Source organism: Oncorhynchus tshawytscha, linkage group LG22, assembly GCF_018296145.1.
Source record: "Oncorhynchus tshawytscha isolate Ot180627B linkage group LG22, Otsh_v2.0, whole genome shotgun sequence".
Lineage (NCBI taxonomy): Eukaryota > Metazoa > Chordata > Actinopteri > Salmoniformes > Salmonidae > Oncorhynchus > Oncorhynchus tshawytscha.
In genome coordinates, this window is record NC_056450.1 from 21,472,475 (window position 1) to 21,496,082 (window position 23,608).

General features: G+C 41.0%; 1 protein-coding gene across 1 annotated transcript; it reads left to right on the forward strand.

Moving 5' to 3' along the window:
* The first annotated feature begins 5,483 nt into the window (after positions 1-5,483).
* On the forward strand, positions 5,484-22,678 carry LOC112222059 (probable G-protein coupled receptor 173). The gene is made up of 2 exons (XM_024384626.2): positions 5,484-6,495; positions 19,158-22,678. The coding sequence occupies exon 2, from the start codon at positions 19,385-19,387 to the stop codon at positions 20,546-20,548; it is 1,164 nt and encodes a 387-aa protein (XP_024240394.1). The 5' UTR covers positions 5,484-6,495; positions 19,158-19,384; the 3' UTR covers positions 20,549-22,678.
* Positions 22,679-23,608: the final 930 nt, after the last annotated feature.

Genomic DNA, 23,608 nt, shown 5'->3' on the forward strand with positions numbered 1-23,608 from the left:
AATATTTTGACATCAAAATTTTTTAGGTGGAATGGTCTACAATCCCTCCCAATGTGTTCTCCAATCTCATAAAACATTTTAGAAAAATGCTCAGTGCCGTTATCCTCGCAAGGTGAGGTATAGAAAGGTACTGAAAACAGGGGTGCCAATAATTTCGATCCCTATCTTTTTGAGGAGGGAATCAATTTGACAAGTTCTCTGATCAATTGTATTCGTTTAAAATAATATAATTAAAAATATATATATCATACAATATAGCTCAGTATTTGGATTTTCTATTTTATACTGTCTTTTATGCTCATCTTTATCAAGCGTTCCAATAATTTGGGAGGTGACTGTAACTGTAACTGGGACAGGTTTGACACAAATAGGGCTTGCATGATTTAAGTGACTTACCCTACCCTCAATAGTCTAAAACACAACTTATTTCATTCCAAACAAATCCTCCAAGCCACAATGGCTGTGAGGGCTCAGGGCCAGACCCAGATGCAGACACAGGAGGCAGATGGTTTGAGCGTTTGATATTTATTAGTTCCAAAAGGAGTAGGCAAGAGAAATGTCGTGGACAGGCAAAAGGTCAAAACCAGATCAGATTCCAGGAGATACAGAGTGGCAGGCAGGCTCGATGTCAGGGCAGGCAGGCGGGTACAGAGTCCAGAAAAGAGGCAAGGGTCAAAACCGGGAGGACTAGTAAAAGAAAGAATAGCAGGAGCATGAGAAAAACATGCTGGTTGACATGAAACAGACAAGACGAATTGGCACAGAGAGACCGGAAACACAGGGATAAATAAACTGGGGAAAATAAGCAACACCTGGAGGGGGTGGAGACAATCACAAGGACAGGTGAAAAAGACCATGGTGTGACAATGTCAGTGTACAGAAAGAGTTTGTGTTGTGATACTGTTGATTAACTGGGTAATCCACCGTATTGCACTGAGTTAGCATAAGTAAGTTAAATGAACCTGGGTTGTCTGCATGCGACATGGAAGGTGTTCCTAATGTTTGGTATACTCAGTGTATGTTACGAATTTGCTAAATTTTGCAAAACTTATGATATGTTACAAATTCTAGCTATGTGGCTAATGTTACCTAGCTGGTTAACGTTAGCTGGGCTAGGGGTTAGGGATAAGGTTAGGGTTTAGTTTAGGAGTTAGGTTAAAGGGTTAGGGGAAGGGTTAGCTAAAATGCTAAGTAGTTGCAAAGTAGCTAAAAAGTAGTAAGTAGTTGAAAAGTTGCTTATTAGCTAAAATTCTAAAGTTGTCCGTGATGAGAATCGAACTCACAACCTTTGGATTGCTAGACATTTGTGTTACTTAACATGCTAAGTAGTTGCAAAGTAGCTAAAAAGTAATAAGCAGTTGAAAATGTGCTAATTAGCTTAAATGCTCAAATTACTCGTGATGAGAACTTGCAATCTTTGGTTTGCTAGACATTCGGGTTATACACCCACCCATCCACGCTGACCAGCCACTTTCATTTTTGTCTTAAGTAACCATCTGTCTTATGTAACCATACCAAATGTAACATATTTCACTAATTTGAGTGTCCCGGATTAACATTTACTATGTTATGTCTAGTCTATCAGACCACGTTACGGGACACAATGACCCTGAGGGGCCTACACTCTCTGCAGTGCTATCTGCAGGCTCTAAACCCTGCATCTAGCCTACAATTACCCAGCACTGTCTCCAAACCAGATCCCTAAATAACTTTCCAGAGTACACTCCTAACTCCTTTTACCCATTTAACTCTTGGACTGGCTATGAGGAGTAGGATTTATCATATGTACCAAGACACATTCGCCTGAAACTTGTATTCTCGTGTGAATGTAAAACACAGCTGAGGGAAAACAATGAAATTAACCTCATTCTGCGGTGGAACAGAGAAAGGACACAGATTGTTCTGTCTTTTACCACACATTCTGACATTCCTGACCACACATAGTGTATTGATACTTGCTGACAAGACATTCGAAAAGTACTTTTTTGTGAATTTGCATCCTTACCTCCTACATATTGATTTGAAAGTGATTCATAATGAAATGAATATGTCTCTGATTCAACTTTTCCTCTTTCCTCGCGTGAGAGGAGTGGTGGTGAAAGTAGGCAGTTGTTGACCTCAAGTGTGTCATAATCGTGACTTGCTGAAAGGTTAAATTTTCATTGTGACAAACAGTAGTATATGCTCAAAACAGTAATAGCATGAAAAGTTCCCTAGAATGAAAGCCAGACGTAGGTTTATATTGAATGAGAATATAAGCTACTGCAAGAAGTTGTGCAATGTTTACCATCAGTATCATTTTAGAATTAAACAGTTCATGAAAATATCAATGTTACAACTGATGACATGAAAATGTGTATTTCATATGAGAAATGTAATTTCTTGCTGTTGGTGTGTCTACTTTACTTCATCTTTTATGCTGTAATAAAGATGATGATCATCATTATCATTAATACCACCATCACCACCGAAAATTGTTAGCAAGGCATTTTACAGAGGAAACATTAGCATAACCAACGAAAAATAGTCCATTACGCAACGGGGAAGCCCACGCGAGGTAAAGTACGGCATTCTAAGCAGGTGTAAACACTTTGTTCTGAAAAGTTATTTTTCAAGTTTTCAAAGGTCATCTATCTAAAATACACCACAGGAAGTTGCAAGGAAGCTGTCGACTTGAGCATCTCAATTTCATTTTCAATACATTCTTATCAAACGTTACCCTTATTAGATAACAACTGAATACAGGCCTTGACAAAAACCTTTGGGGGTTTGTTTTTCATAACTGTTTTTTAAAATTAATGCCATGGTGTGTTTTTCAAAATTTTAGGATATAATTTGGAAATTCTGTAACAGCTACTGTATGATAGTAGGCCTATTTTCATTCATCATCACACATCTTTTTGTTAAAAACCAATAGTTTAATCTGCTAACTGAAGCAACAAAATACACTGAAAATTACAGAAATATATCCACTGATATCACATGACTTTGACTGAATACAGATTGACCAAATGTTTTGTCCTAAAACATATTTCAGATCTCATTAGCCTTGCTGTATTAATAACTTGTCATTGAAAATAGTCTCATCAAATTTCAAAGTGGCCTTTTTCTATTACTATTTTATGACAATGGCCAACATACAGTATTAGTAATTTAGTACAGGGTTATATAGAGTTAGATAATGACTTTACTTGGTAATACTCATATGTGGTTCATCCTGTACAGAGCTAACATTGACGTTGATTAATGCAGATGGAATTGAGATGTCTTAGTTCCAGTACCACCGTATACAGTATAACAACCTTGAGGTCATTTGATTTAATTCTAACTACCCAATGGTAAACATTACACAACAGTATTTTATATTCTCATTCAATATAAACTTCAGTCTGGCCCCCTTTCTAGGGAAATACCCATCAGTTTAACAGACCATTCAGATAACACTGCTGTCATACCAACAGATGAAGCATAAACATGTGAGTACAAGGCTATTGAGAGAGATGAACCATCTCTGTTAAAGGGAAAGTTCACCCAAATTACAGATTTAAGTAATTGTATTAATAAAGTATTCTAAAGACATACAGAATCTGCAATCCATAGTTTTGCTAAGCTTAATACTATATTCACATCTTAATATTAGTACCATACAATATAAAACAATGGGGGGTAATAAGCCCAGCCCTTCCAGATAGCATTGGGTCATAGACTCGCCAGATCCTTGGCCTACACATCAAAGACTGCAGGTTCCTAGACTACTCCATATGATATTCAGCTATTTTTTATGGTCTGTCGACAAAGATAGGAACAGTTGTCCAGGAATCATGACCAGTAGGGACAGGCTACAGTTCACTTTGCCTCCCAGCCAAGATCTTACCTGGGACCAGGCTTCCCGGTTGGTGGATGCACACTATATGCCTCGTTTGCCATACACACAACGGCAAGAAGTTCCTAGAAGTCCATTATTATGTCATATTCACCATTTACTTTGACATTGACCTTGGCTGAACAAGCTTATACTAGGACACAAATTGAATTTAAAAAATACAGTTTTACATTCTTCCCTGGCCCCACAGAATGAAGAAAAACCTCCAATGGATTGTTGCTATGATTTTTGGGAGAGTTACTCTGTGTCCGGTTCTCTTTCCTAAATATTTCCCTTTGTCAGGCGATGCCATCTGGTCCCCTAGCTTCCAGCGGTTTAGACAGCTGTCGAGGCAGGCATGACGGCACTCGGCACAGTGTTGTGTCATGCCGAGACAAAACACCTTTTTACCAGGGATTTAGAGCAGGATTAAATGATTGGGCACCAAGAGCCTTACAAGGGAAGTGACTTACAGCACCGCTTTTTATGTCAATATCAACATCACCTGGTGAAGCCATGTGGTCTGATGCATCCACAATGCAGTCTGACCTTCACTAATACTATGGAAGTATTTGTAGAGATGATGATAGTGATGATGGTGATAATAATGATGATAAGGATGAGGATGGGATTGAGGATGATGATGATTATTATTATGATTATAATTACCATGATGATGATTATTATGATGATGAGGATGAGGATGATTCAAGTCCAAAATGAGAAATAGCAGTGAGATGAGAAATAGCAGTGCACCTGACTTTTTCTTTAGCTCTCTAGTGGCAGCTGTTGCTTCAGTCTGACCCTTGATATATAGTGAGCTCCAAAAGTATTGTGACAGTGACACATTTTTTGTTGGTTTGGCTCTGTACGCCAATACTTTGGATTTGAAATGATACATTGGCTATGGTAAATAATGTACTGTGTTATTTTGGAGACACTTTTAATGTAAATAAGAATAGAATATGTTTCTAAACACTTCTACATTAATGTGGATGCTACCAGGATTACAGATAGTCCTGAATGAATCGTGAATAATGATGAGTGAGAAAGTAACAGACGCCCAAATATCATACCCCCAAGACATGCTAATCTCCCCTGTTATTGTAATGGTGAGAGGTTAGCATGTCTTGGGGGTATGATATTTGGGCGTCTGTTACTTTCTCACTCATCATTATTCACGATTCATTCAGGACTATCTGTAATCCTGGTAGCATATATCATTTCAAATCCAATTGTCACTGTCCCAATACTTTTGGAGCTCACTGTATAAACAATCTATATTTACATATAAATATACTTTGCTATCACATGATCAGGTCAAGTAATACTTCATTATAGGGCCTACCACCATGATGGGAAAGCAACAACATTAAAAACATTAGCCTACAGCAATTGAAATATATGCTTTGTTAAAAAAAAAGGTGCGCAGTAACTTCAAACTGTCACATCATGAAGAGGGGAGATAATATTTTCAATATCCTTTCCATGTAGTGAAGTTATGTGACAGATTGTGTATCACACGGATTCTTTTTTTCTCTCGAACACGGTACTTCGCTCCTGTCCTATTCCGGAAGATCCCGAATCTTACCTCGCTAATTCCGAAGGGAACCGAGGGAAACCCGAGGCTCCGCGCATAGACGAGAGCCGCTGTTTCCAATTCACCATTGCTAACAGCCATTTCATTTAGGTCATTTCTAGTTTTCATTATTTATACAATGACTGAGGATGGATTCCGAACGACTTGACATGTCCGTGAAAGACCTGGGATTTGGGATTTATCACCGCAAACAATGAATCGTTTTTTCAATCCCATCAAAGACCAAACCAGACGGGTGCATTTTTAAATATATAGGGCGCCTACAGACACAGTGTACATATTTTCAAAAAGGATGACTGCACTCTGAACGGAGTCCGCATATTGGCCTACAGTTGAATATGGAAGCGGATGGGTTATCACTGAAAGTATAAAATCACAGGAGACTAGAATGGTCGAAAAAAGGCGTCTCTTTTTTTGATGGAGAATCCAACAAGCAGAGCAAGACCCACAATAAAAGCGTGATGTTCTGTAATATGAACACCGTTATTTTCAAAATTGAGATGCGTTTACCAGTGATAGGATCCAGTTGATGACACCGAGAAATAAGTATTTGAAAACAGAAAAGATTGTCAGAATTGGAATTTACCCATTTGTTCTATTCTGTCAGTGTGATGGGAATGTATTGCTGAACATTGGGAGAGCTTTATGGAAAACCCGAAGACATGACATGCACACGAAAAAAGAGGAAACGATCCTTTTTGTTCTTTAAAACCTGTGTTTATTTAAGAAGTCTGCAACAGGCTTAATTGACGGGGGAGCCTTGCAAAAGTAAAAGTATACGTGCATTAAGATCTGATTCTACTGAGGTGACAATACCCTGTATAAATTATGTTTTCAGTCATTTAATTGTGAAGGATGTCGACATTCATTGTGGATTATATTTGGAATTTATGCTCGTTTTGTTGACCCCTCTATGCCATTTACTGTTGCTTTACCATGATCTTTGAATCATTTTATATTTAATGTGGACTGCAACAAGCGGCCTAGAATAAAATCCTAAGCCTTTGTCTCGAGGACAAGCATAATAAATAAGGTAAGATTTCCTTTCACCTTCCTATGTCATTTTTTTGTTATTACTTCTAGGCCCCACGTAGCCTTATTTTTTCCCCCTCAGGTACCTGGTTAATTCGTTAACGTGTGTGAAACCCATTTTTTTGGGGCTACAACATAGCCTATTTCTGTTATGATTCATGCAGCCCCATGACGCATGCCATAGACAAACTGTACATGTAGGCCCGTAATATCTTCTGGTTATTATAGTCGACACACACCACTGCAGATTTAAGTGCCATTTGTGTGATCTATGCCCTATGGTAAATTACAACAGGAAACCGCATTATGGACATGAGGCTATAACAATCGGTAGCTATATTATTCACTTGGCGAATTTCCGTTATGACAGCATCGATACAGGTCTACCCATTTGCGAATGCGATGCAACTGGGGTGTTGGGGTCTCGTCATCAGCCCTCGTTGATGAATTATTATCAACATCATCTGTTCATGAATTCCCGAAAGGATCGGATCAAGTTGAATGCTTCAAATGACCCAGTCTACCATAGGCTCTAGGTCTATTCGCAATTGTTCATGCATTTACTTAACTTCAAACATGACGTGTCAAGCCCACCACTAAACCTATTGTATTTTCCCTAGCCCCGGATGTATTTATTCATATTCTAATACGGTTGTTTATAATTGCATTCGGTCGGTGTTGAACAGTGTCAGAGTGATTCCGGCTCCTTTGGTTGGTGAATTCCGCGTCGCCTCCTCCCACCGCGACCATGGCAGCGGTACTCTATTGCTGTTGCTATCCAGTTCTTGACAATGGCTCAGCTACCAACAACCCACTCCAATTTCTCTAGGCCCCTCCCTTCATGATGTATAGCCTTTTTGTATTCCTGTGAAGCTCTTATATCCCTATAGCCAGTATATTAATTTTGCAATCAAAATTATAGAGGCCTACACATGATGATGTAATCTTACCTCATCAATATCTTTGTTTTTTTCCCATCGTTTGAACTCTTTTTCCACTCACATCTTTCTGTATATTAATAATCTATTCTTCAGATGCCTATTTCTTTTATACCTTTTTGGCCTCCAGGCATAAGCAACATAAGCGGGCAAAATGAGTAGAATTGCAAGAAATGTGTTATAAAATTGCTAAATGCTCTCTCCGCCCCATGGCAAAATGGGTAGAACTGCAGAAAACTTGCTTTAAAACAGCAAAAATGTCTCCCTGCCCCGAGGCAAAATTTGTAGAATTGCAGGAAATTAACTTTAAAACTCTCTGCTGTCAAGATTTGGCCTGCTTGTTAGCATTCCCCCAAACCAAATATTGCTTAGGGCCTCCAAAAGACTAGAGCCGGCCCTGACTATAGGGCTTCTACAAACTGTTCTCATGCTCTAGCCACCAAGGTTCATGCCACATAGACTAATAAAGTCACATGAAATGTAATAGACCAGAGCCTTATATTTGGATTATAGATTCTTTATCTCAATATAAGGCTCTGGAATAGCCTAATTCATTCTAAATAACCTAAAGTGTAATGAGGTGATTGAATAGGAGACACCAATAGTGTATGCTACAATAAAAAAATAATGATTCTAATAATTTACCAATTATTAGCCTATGACAGGTGTGTGTTTCTGCTGTGTGTTTCTGCTATTGACACAGACAAGTGACACTCAACCACATACTTCATCTAGCTATTGTTAATCTACTAACTCAACATATCAGGTGCCACCCAGGGCTGGGCCCCAGGCATAAGCGACATAAGCAGTAACAGGGCCCCCGGTCGCATGTTGGAATCTATAGTATTCCACAAATGTAACCATGGGGAATGGTAATATAGAAGACATTATGTCTACATGACCATAGTATTACATCATGTGAACAGAGTCAAATGATACCACAGTCCCTTTCTATAGCTAGCAATACAAAACTGTGACATTACTTTGGTTTAAAAATGTCTCATGACTAATTAGGTAAGCCCCTGTTTATATCTGAAATATTGGATTTTTAAAAATGGAAAAATATATGTACAGTGCCTTGCGAAAGTATTCGGCCCCCTTGAACTTTGCGACCTTTTGCCACATTTCAGGCTTCAAACATAAATATGTAAAACTGTATTTTTTTGTGAAGAATCAACAACAAGTGGGACACAATCATGAAGTGGAACGACATTTATTGGATATTTCAAACTTTTTTAACAATTCAAAAACTGAAAAATTGGGCGTGCAAAATTATTCAGCCCCTTTACTTTCAGTGCAGCAAACTCTCTCCAGAAGTTCAGTGAGGATCTCTGAATGATCCAATGTTGACCTAAATGACTAATGACGATAAATACAATCCACCTGTGTGTAATCAAGTCTCCGTATAAATGCACCTGCACTGTGATAGTCTCAGAGGTCCGTTAAAAGCGCAGAGAGCATCATGAAGAACAAGGAACACACCAGGTAGGTCCGAGATACTGTTGTGTAGAAGTTTAAATACGGATTTGGATACAAAAAGATTTCCCAAGCTTTAAACATCCCAAGGAGCACTGTGCAAGCGATAATATTGAAATGGAAGGAGTATCAGACCACTGCAAATCTACCAAGACCTGGCCGTCCCTCTAAACTTTCAGCTCATACAAGGAGAAGACTGATCAGAGATGCAGCCAAGAGGCCCATGATCACTCTGGATGAACTGCAGAGATCTACAGCTGAGGTGGGAGACTCTGTCCATAGGACAACAATCAGTCGTGTATTGCACAAATCTGGCCTTTATGGAAGAGTGGCAAGAAGAAAGCCATTTCTTAAAGATATCCTTAAAAAGTGTTGTTTAAAGTTTGCCACAAGCCACCTGGGAGACACCAAACATGTGGAAGAAGGTGCTCTGGTCAGATGAAACCAAAATTGAACTGGCAACAATGCAAAACGTTATGTTTGGCGTAAAAGCAACACAGTTCATCACCCTGAACACCCTATCCCCACTGTCAAACATGGTGGTGGCAGCATCATGGTTTGGGCCTGCTTTTCTTCAGCAGGGACAGGGAAGATGGTTAAAATTGATGGGAAGATGGATGGAGCCAAATACAGGACCATTCTGGAAGGAAAACTGATGGAGTCTGCAAAAGACCTGAGACTGGGACGGAGATTTGTCTTCCAACAAGACAATGATCCAAAACATAAAGCAAAATCTACAATGGAATGGTTAAAAAATAAACATATCCAGGTGTTAGAATGGCCAAGTCAAAGTCCAGACCTGAATCCAATCGAGAATCTGTGGAAAGAACTGAAAACTGCTGTTCACAAATGCTCTCCATCCAACCTCACTGAGCTCGAGCTGTTTTGCAAGGAGGAATGGGAAAAAATTTCAGTCTCTCAATGTGCAAAACTGATAGAGACATACCCCAAGCGACTTACAGCTGTAATCGCAGCAAAAGGTGGTGGCTACAAAGTATTAACTTAAGGGGGCTGAATAATTTTGCACGCCCAATTTTTCAGTTTTTGAATTGTTAAAAAAGTTTGAAATATCCCATAAATGTCGTTCCACTTCATGATTGTGTCCCACTTGTTGTTGATTCTTCACAAAAAAATACAGTTTTATATCTTTATGTTTGAAGCCTGAAATGTGGCAAAAGGTCGCAAAGTTCAAGGGGGCCGAATACTTTCGCAAGGCACTGTATATGAGAGATTGGGCAATTAACAAGAATATAGGCCCCTATAGGTTTCAAAAAAATATATGCCATTTGAAATTGGTTTAAAGGTACACTACCGGTCAAAAGTTTTAGAACACCTATTCATTCAAGGGGTTTTCTTTATTTGTACTATTTTCTACATTGTATAATAATAGTGAAGACATCACCACTATGAAATAACACATATGGAATCATGTAGTAACCAAAGAAGTGTTAAACAAATCAAAATATGTTTTATATTTGGGATTCTTCAAATAGCCACCCTTTGCCTTGATGACAGCTTTGCACAATCTTGGCATTCTCTTTATCAGCTTCTCTCAATCAGGAATGCTTTTCCAACAGTCTTGAAGGAGTTCCCACATATGCTGAGGACTTGTTGGCTGCTTTTCCTTAACTCTGCGGTCTGACTCATCCCAAACCATCTCAATTGGGTTGAGGTCTGGTGATTGTGGAGACCAGGTCATCTGATGCAGCACTCCATCACTCTCCTTCTTGGTAAAAGAGCCCTTACACATCCTGGAGGTGTGTTGGGTCGTTGTCCTATTGAAAAACAAATGATAGTCCCACTAAGCACAAACCAGATGGGATGGTGTATCGATGCAGAATGCTGTGATAGCCATGCTGGTTAAGTGTGCCTTTGAATTCTAAATAAATCACAGACAGTGTCACCAGCAAAGCATCCCCACACCATAACTGCTCCTCCTCCATGCTTTACAGTGGGAAGTACACATGCAGAGACCATCCGGTTGGAACTAAAAATCTCAAATTTGGACTCCAAACCAAAGGACAAATTTCCATCGGTCTAATGTCCATTACTCATGTTTCTTGGCCCAAGCAAGTCTCTTCTTCTTATTGATGTCCTTTAGTAGTGGTTTCTTTGCAGCAATTCGACCGTGAATGGTTGATTCACTCAGTCTCCTCTGAACAGTTGATGTTGAGATGTGTCTGTTACTTGAACTCTGTGAAGCATTTATTTGGGCTGTAATTTCTGTGGCTGGTAACTCAAATTAACTTATTCTCTGCAGCAGAGGTAACTCTGGGTCTTCCATTCCTTTGGCGGTCCTCATGAGAGCCAGTTTCATCATAGCGCTTGATGGTTTTTGCGACTGCAGTTTGAAACTTTCAAAGTTCTTGAAATTTTCCGGGTTGACTGGCCCTTCATGTCTTAAAGTAATGATGGACTGTCGTTTCTCTTTGCTTATTTGAGCTGTTCTTGCCATAATATGGACTTGGTCTTTTACCAAATAAGTCTATCTTCTGTAAACCCCTCCTACCTTGTCACAACACAACTGGATTGGCTCAAATGCATTAAGAAGGAAAGAAATTCCACAAATTAACTTTTAACAAGGCACACCTGTTAATTGAAATGCATTCCAGGTGACTACCTCATGAAGCTGGTTGAGAGAATGCCAAGAGAGTGCAAAGCTGTCATCAAGGCAAAGGGTGGCTATTTGAAAACTCTCAAATATAAAATATATTTTGATTTGTTTAACACTTTTTTGTTTACTACATGATTCCATATGTGTTATTTAATAGTGTTGATATCTTCACTATTATTCTACAATGGTAAATAGTAATAACAAAAAGTAAAAATAAAGAAAAACCCTTGAATGAGTAGGTGTTCTAAAACCTTTGACCAGTAGTGTACATTTATGTATTTAAGCTCTTATTCATTAATATAAGCATTATTATTCAATAATATGGGTGTTATTTTAAATGAAGGAAAACTGGGTTCATCAGGGACCACTGGGTTATTATGAGTAACTGTGTTAGCACTTTATAATAACTTTAATTAGTACGCCATCATAAATACTCAGGTATGCTTATAAATGTTTTAGAAATTATTCTAAATGTGTAGAATAATTTTACTCTATGTATAAATAATTATTTACTAAGAAAATGATTCTGAAGTGTAATCATAGACTTTGAGAACTAACTATGGGTGCACTAATAACTGAAAACAGTTTATTATCTGATACCTTCATTGGCTTTCTCATATGGTATGCACTCCCCAGAAAAAACGAAACCATAGCTATTCTCCATCTGAAACTATCAAGGCCCCCACCATTCATCACAATAGTTCATATAGTCTTACAGACAGACAGACAGACACACAGACACACACACACAGACACACACACAGACACACACACACAGAATAACACACCACAAGGCAGAATGGTCCTGTAGCCTAGCAACAAGCGGCTGTAATTACTGTGACAGAAATACATTAGTATGCCTGCGGTGAAACAATGGTTCTAAGCCCTTCTCTCTCCTGTAGGACTCACATACTCCATAATCATCACCTGTGCATTCCCCCGATCACTTCCGAAGGTTTCATCAATACAAATGATGGTGGTGGAGGGGTCAATACCGATTGACTCCCATCACACACACACACCCACTCATACACAAGAGAGCACAGACACCTACACATGCACACCACTGAGCTATCAGACATACTGTACATCTAAAGTGTTACTGTTCAACCTCTTTTGGAAATGCCCGGTCAGTGGTCCCCAAAGTGACTGCACCAATGAGGCTTCATCAAGCAAATGCCATCTCAACTTCACAAGTGATTTGTTTTCCCCAATCTCCTTCACACACACGCACGCACGCACGCACGCACGCACGCACGCACGCACGCACACATGCACACACACACACACACACACACACACACACACACACACACACACACACACACACACACACACACACACACACACACACACACACACACACACACACACACACACACACACAAAAACCCCTCTCTGCACACATGGTCTCTCTCTCTCTCTCTCTCTCTCTCACACACACACACACACACACACACACACACACACACACACACACACACACACACACACACACACACACACACACACACACACACACACACACACACACACACACACACACACACACACACACACACAGAAAAACCCCTCTCTGCACACATGGTCTCTCTCTCTCTCTCTCTCTCTCTCACACACACACACACACACACACACACACACACACACACACACACACACACACACAAATAATGTAAGGTGTTGTAGCCTAGCAACAAGCGAGGTAATTACCGTGACAGACTAGTTGCTGGCATGCCATGTAGCGTGTGGAGAAAACAGCTGATATGATTGGTGTTGAGGGGGAAGGAGAAGATGTTCCACAGCATGCTACAGCAGATGCCTATGTGAGCCCTGTTTCGCCCCTTGTAGAAACAATTGATTGATTCCATGGGACAAATGATTTGTGTAATTCCGAGGATGATGACTTGAACATCTCCCTCCACTATTATGACATTTGATTCTGTATTACAGGCCTTGTATAATGCGCGAAGATAGGGGCTATAATACAATGTATTAATGTTGTAAACAACTACAGTCAGAACTTTATTTTGGGGTAAAGGGTGGGGAAGGTGGGACAGACTTGGACATAAAGATGGAAAATTAGTTAAAGGGATAGTTCAGGATACCATTTATATGTCTCTGCGTCCAGTATGAAGGAAGTTAGAGGTAGTTTTGCGAGCCAATTCTAACTAGCGTTAGATACAATAATGATAATAATAATAATAATTGTATCTACGGGTCCATCTGACTCTGGGGAAAGTAGATAAAGGGGTTCATTGTCAAAATCCCAAACTATCCCGTAAAGAGTTTACTGAAATAGAATAACATACCTTATTATTACGATGTACTACATACAGTGGGGTCCAGAATTATTGGATCCCTTGATAAGGATGAGCAAAAAATACTGTATAAAATAAATAATTCAAATACTGGGCTAAATTGTATGCTCATTTGTTAAACAAGTAATACAAAAAAGATATAAAAAAGATATGGGTCAAAATTATTGGATCCCCTGTTTTCAATACTCCAGAACCATATAATTACATTTGCATTTTAGTCTTTCTTTTTTTTTTTAGCAGACACTCTTATCCAGATCAAATTAGTGCATTCATCTTAAACTAGCTGAGACATAAGGCAGATGTATTATTTAAGATACTCTTTGAAGAGGTAGGTTTTCAGACATTTTTGAGGATGGGCATGTACAGTGCTGTCCTAGCATCAGGGGAAAGCTGGTTCCACCATTGGGGTGCCAGGACAGAGGAGAGCTTTGACCACTGCTCCCGTAGGGGTGGGACAGCCAAGAGACCAGAGGTGGCAGAACAGAGCGCTCGGGTTTGGATGTAGGGTTTGAGCATAGCCTGAAGGTAGAGCAGGGCAGTTCCCTTTGCTGCTCCATAGGCAGATACTATGGTCTTGTAGTGGGTGCCCACTTCGACTGGAGAGTATGGAGGCGTGGGGTGAAGAGAGAACTTGGGAGGTTGAACACTAAATGGGCTGCAGTGTTCTGGATAAGTTGTAGGTGTTAGATGGCACAAGCGGGGAGTCCAGCCAGCAGAGAGTTGCAGTAGTCCAGAAGGGATATGACGAGTGACGGGATTAGGACCTGTGCCGCTTCCTGTGTGAGGAAAAGTTGTACTCTATGGATGTTGTAGAGCATGAACCTGCGAGTCACTGCTTTGATGTTTGCAGAGAACGACAGGGTATTGTCCAGGGTTACGCCAAGGTCTTTTGCATTCTGGGAGGGGGACACAGTAGAGTTTTCAAACGTGATGGAGAGGTCTTGGGAGGAAGTGCAGCTCCGTCTTGTTGAGGTTGAGCTTGAGGTCGCCGGCTGACAGACACGCGGAGATATCTGCCAGGCACGCAGAGATGCGTGTTGCCACCTGGGTGTCAGAAGGGGGGAATGAGAAAAGCAGATGAGTGTCATCCGCATAGCAATGATAGAAGAGACCATGAGAGGATATGACAGAGCCGAGTGACTTGGTGTATGGAGAAAAGAGGAGAGGACCTAGAACTGAGCCCTGGGGGACACCAGTAGTGAGAGCACATGGTGCAGACACAAATCCTCTCGGCGCCACCTGGTAGGAGCACATGCCAAGTAGGATGCAATCCAGGAGTGTGCAGAGCATGAGACGCACAATCCTGAGAGGGTGGAGAGGAGGGTCTGGTACAGTGCCTTGTGAAAGTATTCGGCCCCCTTGAACTTTGCGACCTTTTGCCACATTTCAGGCTTCAAACATAAAGATATAAAACTGTATTTTTTTGTGAAGAATCAACAACAAGTGGGACACAATCATGAAGTGGAACGACATTTATTGGATATTTCAAACTTTTTTAACAATTCAAAAACTGAAAAATTGGGCGTGCAAAATTATTCAGCCCCTTTACTTTCAGTGCAGCAAACTCTCTCCAGAAGTTCAGTGAGGTTCTCTGAATGATCCAATGTTGACCTAAATGACTAATGATGATAAATACAATCCACCTGTGTGTAATCAAGTCTCTGTATAAATGCACCTGCACTGTGATAGTCTCAGAGGTCCGTTAAAAGCTCAGAGAGCATCATGAAGAACAAGGAACACACCAGGCAGGTCCGAGATACTGTTGTGAAGAAGTTTAAAGCCGGATTTGGATACAAAAAGATTTCCCAAGTTTTAAACATCCCAAGGAGCACTGTGCAAGCGATAATATTGAAATGGAAGGAGTATCAGACCACTGCAAATCTACCAAGACCTGGCCGTCCCTCTAAACTTTCAGTTCATACAAGGAGAAGACTGATCAGAGATGCAGCCAAGAGGCCCATGATCACTCTGGATGAACTGCAGAGATCTACAGCTGAGGTGGGAGACTCTGTCCATAGGACAACAATCAGTCGTATATTGCACAAATCTGGCCTTTATGGAAGAGTGGCAAGAAGAAAGCCATTTCTTAAAGATATCCATAAAAAGTGTCGTTTAAAGTTTGCCACAAGCCACCTGGGAGATACACCAAACATGTGGAAGAAGGTGCTCTGGTCAGATGAAACCAAAATTGAACATTTTGGCAACAATGCAAAACGTTATGTTTGGCGTAAAAGCAACACAGCTCATCACCCTGAACACACCATCCCCACTGTCAAACATGGTGGTGGCAGCATCATGGTTTGGGCCTGCTTTTCTTCAGCAGGGACAGGGAAGATGGTTAAAATTGATGGGAAGATGGATAGAGCCAAATACAGGACCATTCTGGAAGAAAACCTGATGGAGTCTGCAAAAGACCTGAGACTGGGACGGAGATTTGTCGTCCAACAAGACAATGATCCAAAACATAAAGCAAAATCTACAATGGAATGGTTCAAAAATAAACATATCCAGGTGTTAGAATGGCCACGTCAAAGTCCAGACCTGAATCCAATCGAGAATCTGTGGAAAGAACTGAAAACTGCTGTTCACAAATGCTCTCCATCCAACCTCACTGAGCTCGAGCTGTTTTGCAAGGAGGAATGGGAAAAAATTTCAGTCTCTCGATGTGCAAAACTGATAGAGACATACCCCAAGCGACTTACAGCTGTAATCGCAGCAAAAGGTGGCGCTACAAAGTATTAACTTAAGGGGGCTGAATAATTTTGCACGCCCAATTTTTCCATTTTTGATTTGTTAAAAAAGTTTGAAATATCCAATAAATGTTGTTCCACTTCATGATTGTGTCCCACTTGTTGTTGATTCTTCACAAAAAAATACAGTTTTATATCTTTATGTTTGAAGCCTGAAATGTGGCAAAAGGTCGCAAAGTTCAAGGGGGCCGAATACTTTCGCAAGGCACTGTAATTCACAGTGTCGAAGGCAGCACATAGATCGAGGAGGATGAGAACAGCAGAGAGAGAGTGAGTCAACTTTGCCACAGAGAAGAGCAGTCTCATTTGAGTGACCCGTCTTGAAGTCTGACTGATTAGTGTCAAGAAGATCGTTCTGAGAGAGATAACGAGAGAGTTGGTCAGAGGAAGCACGCTCAAGTGTTTAGGAAAGAAAAGAATGAAGGGATACCGATCAGAGGGGTTGAGTGTTGGTTTCTTGAGAAGAGATACTCTGGCCATCCTGAAGTCAGAGGGGACGCAGCCAGTGGTCAGGGATGGGTTGATGAGGGAGGAATGGGAGAAGGTCTCAAGAGATGGTCTGGAGAAGGGAAGAGGGGATGGCTGTCGAGTTGGTAGGTGGTCGGGCAGCTGGATTTCAGCAGGATTTCAGCTGAAGAGAGAAGGAAGAAAGAGGTCAAGGCGTAGGGGAGTTCTGTGGGAGTGGGACCAGTGGACTCAGTATGCTGAGTGAATGAGGAGTGGATGTCATCAACCTTTTTATCAAGAGAGGAAGGAGGGAGAGGAGGTAGAGGATTAAGGAGGAAGGAGAAGGTGGAAAATAGTTTCCCAGGGTTGGAGGCAGAGGCTTGGAATTAAGAGTGATAGAAAGTGGCTTTAGCAGAGGATACAGAAGAGACGGTAAAGAGGAGGAAGTGAAAGGGTGATAGGTTCTCCGGAATTTTAGTTTTCCTCCATTTTTGCCTAGCTGCTCAGCACCCTCCCCCTGCGAGGATAAAGTCACTGAGCCTTTTTCTAAAATGTTTATGAGATTGGAGAACATATTGGGAAGGACATTAGACCATTCCAAGTCGAAAACCTGGTTGCCTCTGCCCGGAGGCCGCAAGTGAATCTTCTAGCAAGACAATAACCAAAAGTGCACACCAAAATCCACAAAGAAATTGTTAATTTACCACAAAATCAACATTTTGCAATGGCCATCTCAGTCTCCAGAATTGAACCCCATTGAAAATGTGTTGTTTGAATTGAAGAGGGCAGTCAATAAGCACAGATGAAGGATATAAAGGATCTGGAAAGATTCTGAATGGAGGAATGGTCTAAGATCCCTCCCAATGTGTTCTTTAATGTCATAAAACATTTTAGAATAGGCTCAGTGTCATTATCCTCGCAGGGGGAGGGTGCTGGAGTATTGAAAACAGATGATCCAATCATTTTGATCAATATCTTTTCTATATTTTTTATTACTTGTTGAACAAAACCTCTTTCTCTGAGCAATTGTATTAGTATAAAATAATATAATTGTTATATGTTTTGGTAGCATACAGAATAGCTCACGATTTGTATTATTAATTTTATACAGTCTTTTGTCCTCATCTTTATTAAGGGATCGTTAGCTAACATGGTCTAGTTGATCTGGAGATTTCTGAATAGTTATAAATAGCTCTCTTAAAACAGGGGTTCCCACACTTTTTCATTCGGGGCCCCCCTTTCCAGCATTGGGTAACATCACGCGCCACGTCTATTTCTATGGGCACCATCACTGTTCATCACTGTTCAGAGAATTTTGCAGGTTTAAAGCTTATTTCTTGCAATTCTACACATTTTTCAATGACTGACATGACAAGAGGAACTGATGATGCAAGAGGAACTGATGATGCAATACCTAATTTCAAAATTGTACCTTGTGCATTCTACTATTATAACTTTTAAGAGTAAATTGAAAGCCAGCGTGAGTTTGTTGTATTATTTATTTTTGGGGGGAGGGGGGACCCACGGGCCCCAGAGTTTGGGAACCACTGTGCTAAATGACATAAATAGAAATGTAAAAAATGCTGCTGGAGTATTGAAAATAATTTTGACAAATATCTTCCATATTTTTTGTATTAAATGAGCATACAATTTAGCTCAGTATTTGTATTATTTATATGATATCATATTTTTTGCTCATCCTTATCAAGGGATCCAATCATTCTGGAACCCGCTGTATGTAAACTGGGGCTACTAGGGCTAATCATCTACATATAGGTAGTTACACGGTTGCTATGTCTAACACTTCATACTCTTACCTAACTCCATATTGGCCTAGCACGATATTGACAGTTAGGTAATCATTGGACATCATAACCACCACTTCCTGGAAATTATGACATTTTACAAAACAACTGCTGCAGTCCAGCTAGGCCAATGCTGGAATCATAAAAGCATTGTATTTTACTATTAGAAAAGCCAAGAGACACACACCTCTCATATTAACCTTATACAGTATACTCCCTGCAAACGCTTACACTGTATTATTCCACACTGATGTCAGACATGGAAGTCCATCCAAACGTTTAATGCTTGCTGTTCTTACTTCCTGTTTATAGGAGCTGAAGCTGTGAGAAGAGGCACGAGAGATAGAGCTACAGGAAACAAGGGGCTTAGTGAAAAATGGGGCAATGCGGACTGAAGCGCTCCGGTTCCATGTGAGATCAAAAGGAGAGGCAACCACGAGGACGAACAAAAGGGCAGCTGGAGGAGGAGGCGGAGGAGGAGAGGGAGAAGGAGGAGTGGATTTCAGGAGAGAAGAGGGCATAACCTGGGAGACAAAGGGATGGCCAATGGCAACGAGACCAGTGAGGGGCTTGGCGGTCCCCTGGCGGCGGTGGTGGCCACGACGGGAGGGATGGCAGTCGGGGGCCCATCGTCAGCTGTGTCCACCTACATCAAACTGGTCCTACTGGGGCTAATCATCTGCATCAGCCTGGTGGGGAACCTGGTGGTGTCTCTGCTGGTCCTCAGGGACCGGGCCCTGCACAAGGCCCCCTACTACTTCCTGCTGGATCTGTGCCTGGCCGACACCATCCGCTCGGCCGTCTGCTTCCCCTTCGTGCTGGTGTCCATCAAGAACGGCTCGGCCTGGACCTACAGCGTGCTCAGCTGCAAGGTGGTGGCCTTCATGGCCGTGCTCTTCTGCTTCCATGCTGCCTTCATGCTGTTTTGCATCAGCGTGACGCGCTACATGGCCATCGCCCACCACCGCTTCTACTCCAAGCGCATGACCTTCTGGACGTGCGTGGCGGTGGTGTGCATGGTGTGGACGCTGTCAGTGGCCATGGCCTTCCCACCTGTCTTTGATGTGGGCACCTACAAGTTCATCCGCGAGGAGGATCAGTGCATCTTCGAGCACCGCTACTTCAAGGCAAACGACACACTGGGCTTTATGCTGATGCTGGCTGTGCTGATCCTGGCCACGCACGTGGTCTACATGAAACTGCTGCTCTTCGAGTACAAGCACCGCAAGATGAAGCCCGTCCAGATGGTGCCTGCTATTAGCCAAAACTGGACCTTCCACGGGCCTGGCGCCACCGGCCAGGCGGCAGCCAACTGGATCGCAGGCTTTGGTCGGGGCCCCATGCCGCCCACCCTGCTGGGCATCCGGCAGAACTTGCACAACCAGAACCGGCGCCTGTTGGGCATGGAGGAGTTCAAGGCGGAGAAGCAGCTCGGCAGGATGTTCTACGTTATCACCCTGTTGTTCCTGGTGCTGTGGTCACCCTACATAGTGGCCTGCTACTGGCGGGTGTTTGTCAAGGCCTGCACCATACCGCACCGGTACCTCTCCACCACCGTATGGATGAGCTTTGCCCAGGCAGGGGTAAACCCTATTGTCTGCTTCTTCCTCAACAAGGACCTGAAGAAGGGGCTCCTGGCACACCTGCCAGCCAGCTGTAGGACTAAACCTCATCTGCCCCGAGAGCCTTATCGCGTCATGTGAGGGGGACGGTGGGCGGTCGTTACCTGGTGGGGGTGGGGGTGTGGCAGGGATGTCTGGGAGTTGTTTGGTTGGCTGAGGGACCATTTGAGTTGTTGTGGCCTTTGATTCAGTGCAAGATGATTTAAAAAGGGTGGGTGTCAGTCTGGAACTGTTGAAGAGGTTAAAATTTCAGAATTCCATTCACCTCCATGTGATGTATCTGGGTTTCTCCTTGTCAGAGGAGAGGTATTTCAAGCTCATTTGGGATGTTCTAAATTGTTTTTCTAAAGTCTTATTGGGGGATTATTAAACACAGTAACAGGCATGTGGTTGCTGCAGTGTAGAAACCATGAAACCAATTGTTGGTCTAAAATTATTATAGAAAGAATGTATGATTTCCACATTTTATTATCAAACCAAAAACACCTTTGACTTCAGCTTATAGATTTGGATTCATTTTTAGATCAGTTACATTAAACTGCTAACTGCCATTTTTTAAATATTTTTTAAAAATATAAATGGCCTTCTCCACACAGAAAGAATAGGAGACTGAACCAACAACAAAAGTGTCCATCTCAGATGCATGTATGTATTCTTACTTTTAATGTGGAACAAATATGAAACTGCTTCCTTCAACTGCTTTAATCAAAGGCATCAGTCAAACATACAAAACATGAGTTTTGTACGAATAGCATATTCAGGCACTCTCACGGGTTTATGTGGTGTTTCTCAGATGAATTATTATGTTTATTTATTTGTCCACCTTGAGATCTACATTCATTTTGATGATTTGAACAACTAATACCCTTGAAAGAAAACATGCAAGATTTAGTGAAGTCGGCGGAAGTAGAAACTGACAAGAGGCTATCATAGAAAGTCAGCAAGAGTTATTCTGGCATGGTCATACGTTACGAAAATGTGCAAGTAACATTCTCATTTGGTCTAACGAGCACCTCAAATCAGCGAACAATAGGAGATGGGGAAAAAACGTGTTAACAAGAGCTGCCGTGGAGAAAAGTTTGATCTTGTGTTCGTTAGCGTTGAACAGAAATGAGCAGATACTAATTGTGAAGTGCATGTTTAGGTGATATTTGTGTTATCCCATGATTCCTGAGGATAACTTTTAAACAAAACAATGCCCCAATCAAGGACAAACTATGAGAATCTGAGTCCATTTTATAACAGAAAACCAATGATACATTGACAGAAAATGCTCAGTGCTCTTTCTAAATTCCTGTTGCTGCAGGTGGTATTGTTACAGATGATTGAACACCTTGGAAATCTCGCAAATTGTTTAAAAAGACAGTTGATAGTAATGTTCATAAAAGCTAAATCAGAATGTTTATATCTTCAGATAGGATAAAGTTATTTATATTTGATGACATCATCACTTCACACGAAGGTCTTGGAAGAGGGGTGGGGGGAACTTGCCCATTTATGTTTTTGCACATTGGAGTATGATAAATCAATAGTTTTTTTCTTAACATGATTTAGAATTGAACCAGAGTGCTAACCAGGTGTAGGCCAGGACACAGAGAATGTAATATTTTAAGTGAATGTCAAGGAGAGGTTTGGAACATGATACTATCCCTTTGTGGGTACAACTGTATGTTTCTTTTGGTTTTCTAATTGTCTACTGTTGTCTGCAAACAATAACAATGACACAAACTAACAATAACAGTGAAAAAGCAACATAACTTTGAATTGTTATTTCTATTATCTGGGTTATGGCCTTACTCTGTAAAAGAAAAAGAAAAAAAGGTTTGTTTCTAACCAATGCAAGGAAGAGTTGACAGCTGTATGCCTCTATGTGTTGAAGTAATAAACATCAAGGGATTATTCCAACTAATGGGGAAACACAACACTGTGTAATTCATGACTTTCGGTGGGAACACATAACTCTCCCCCTCGCAACCTAAAAGTAAAAGCTCCTGTCAAAAACTTTAACAAGGATGGTATTAGAGAAAAAACACTTGCCAAATTGTAACACTGGAGTGTACAAAGGACAGAGGAAACTTTAATCCAAAATGGACAATTAATGGAATTAACAAAAGCCCTTCCTGGATTATTGTGGATTTCTTTCAGAATTTTTGTTGTTGTTTCTTCTCTTATCAGTGGGAGGGGATGAGTCTGGTGTTGTGTATTGATCTGTGAAAACAAGGAATGAAAAAAGATGTGTGAATTTTGGGGTTGGTTGGTGTTGGGGGGGGAAGGAGGGAGACCGGGAGTGATTTTTTGATAAGCAGAAATGCCTGACAGTGCTTTTTTTGTTGCTTCAGGCACACTACCTTTTGTAAATTAACTGTGACCTCTGTACTATTTAATGTGTATTATATGGACCATGGACTAACTTGGAATTGAAGGCGGGTGGGGAGGGGGGGGGGGGTCCCGGTCATCATATTTTTACCATGCATGTGTGTGTGTTTCTGTACGTAAGTATGATGGTGTGTATGTTTAGAGGCTAGACTAGAGGGATGAAAACCAAGGATATTTGGGGAATAGGAATGACCAGAAACACGTTGCATTTTGAAAAATGTCAGTCCTGCAAATGCTTATTCGAGTATTTTTCACCCTCAGCCTGTTCCTGACACAGAGAATTGAATGTGCTAAAACCAATGAGGTTCATTCACAAACCTGATGCAATGAGTGTGTCTTCTTAAACCGTTGAATTGCAAATGTTTTACACGTGCAGTTCCTCTAAATTGGACTACAGAGCCTTCTGTCTGAATGGGGATTATGTTATTGCTTGTATGGGAATATAAAGGTTGAAGACAGTTTGAGATTGTCTTGGGGTGAGTGGTTCTATCCACACAGACACTATGATTATTGCACTCTTATTCATTTCCAATGTGTCTCAGTGAAAGGAATAACATCATATAAAATAATGTTATACATGATTTTTGTTTGGTTTGAAATACACTGCATTTTGTTAGTCATTGAACTGGTTCAATTTCTATCTCTTCTGTAGTGTTTGGGCTTTGTAAAAGCCCAAAGCCATCCAAAAGCCAATTTGACTTCTGAATATTTAATTTAATGTTTCATCTAAGTTCATGGATTTTACAGTGTAGCTGTAGTTATTAT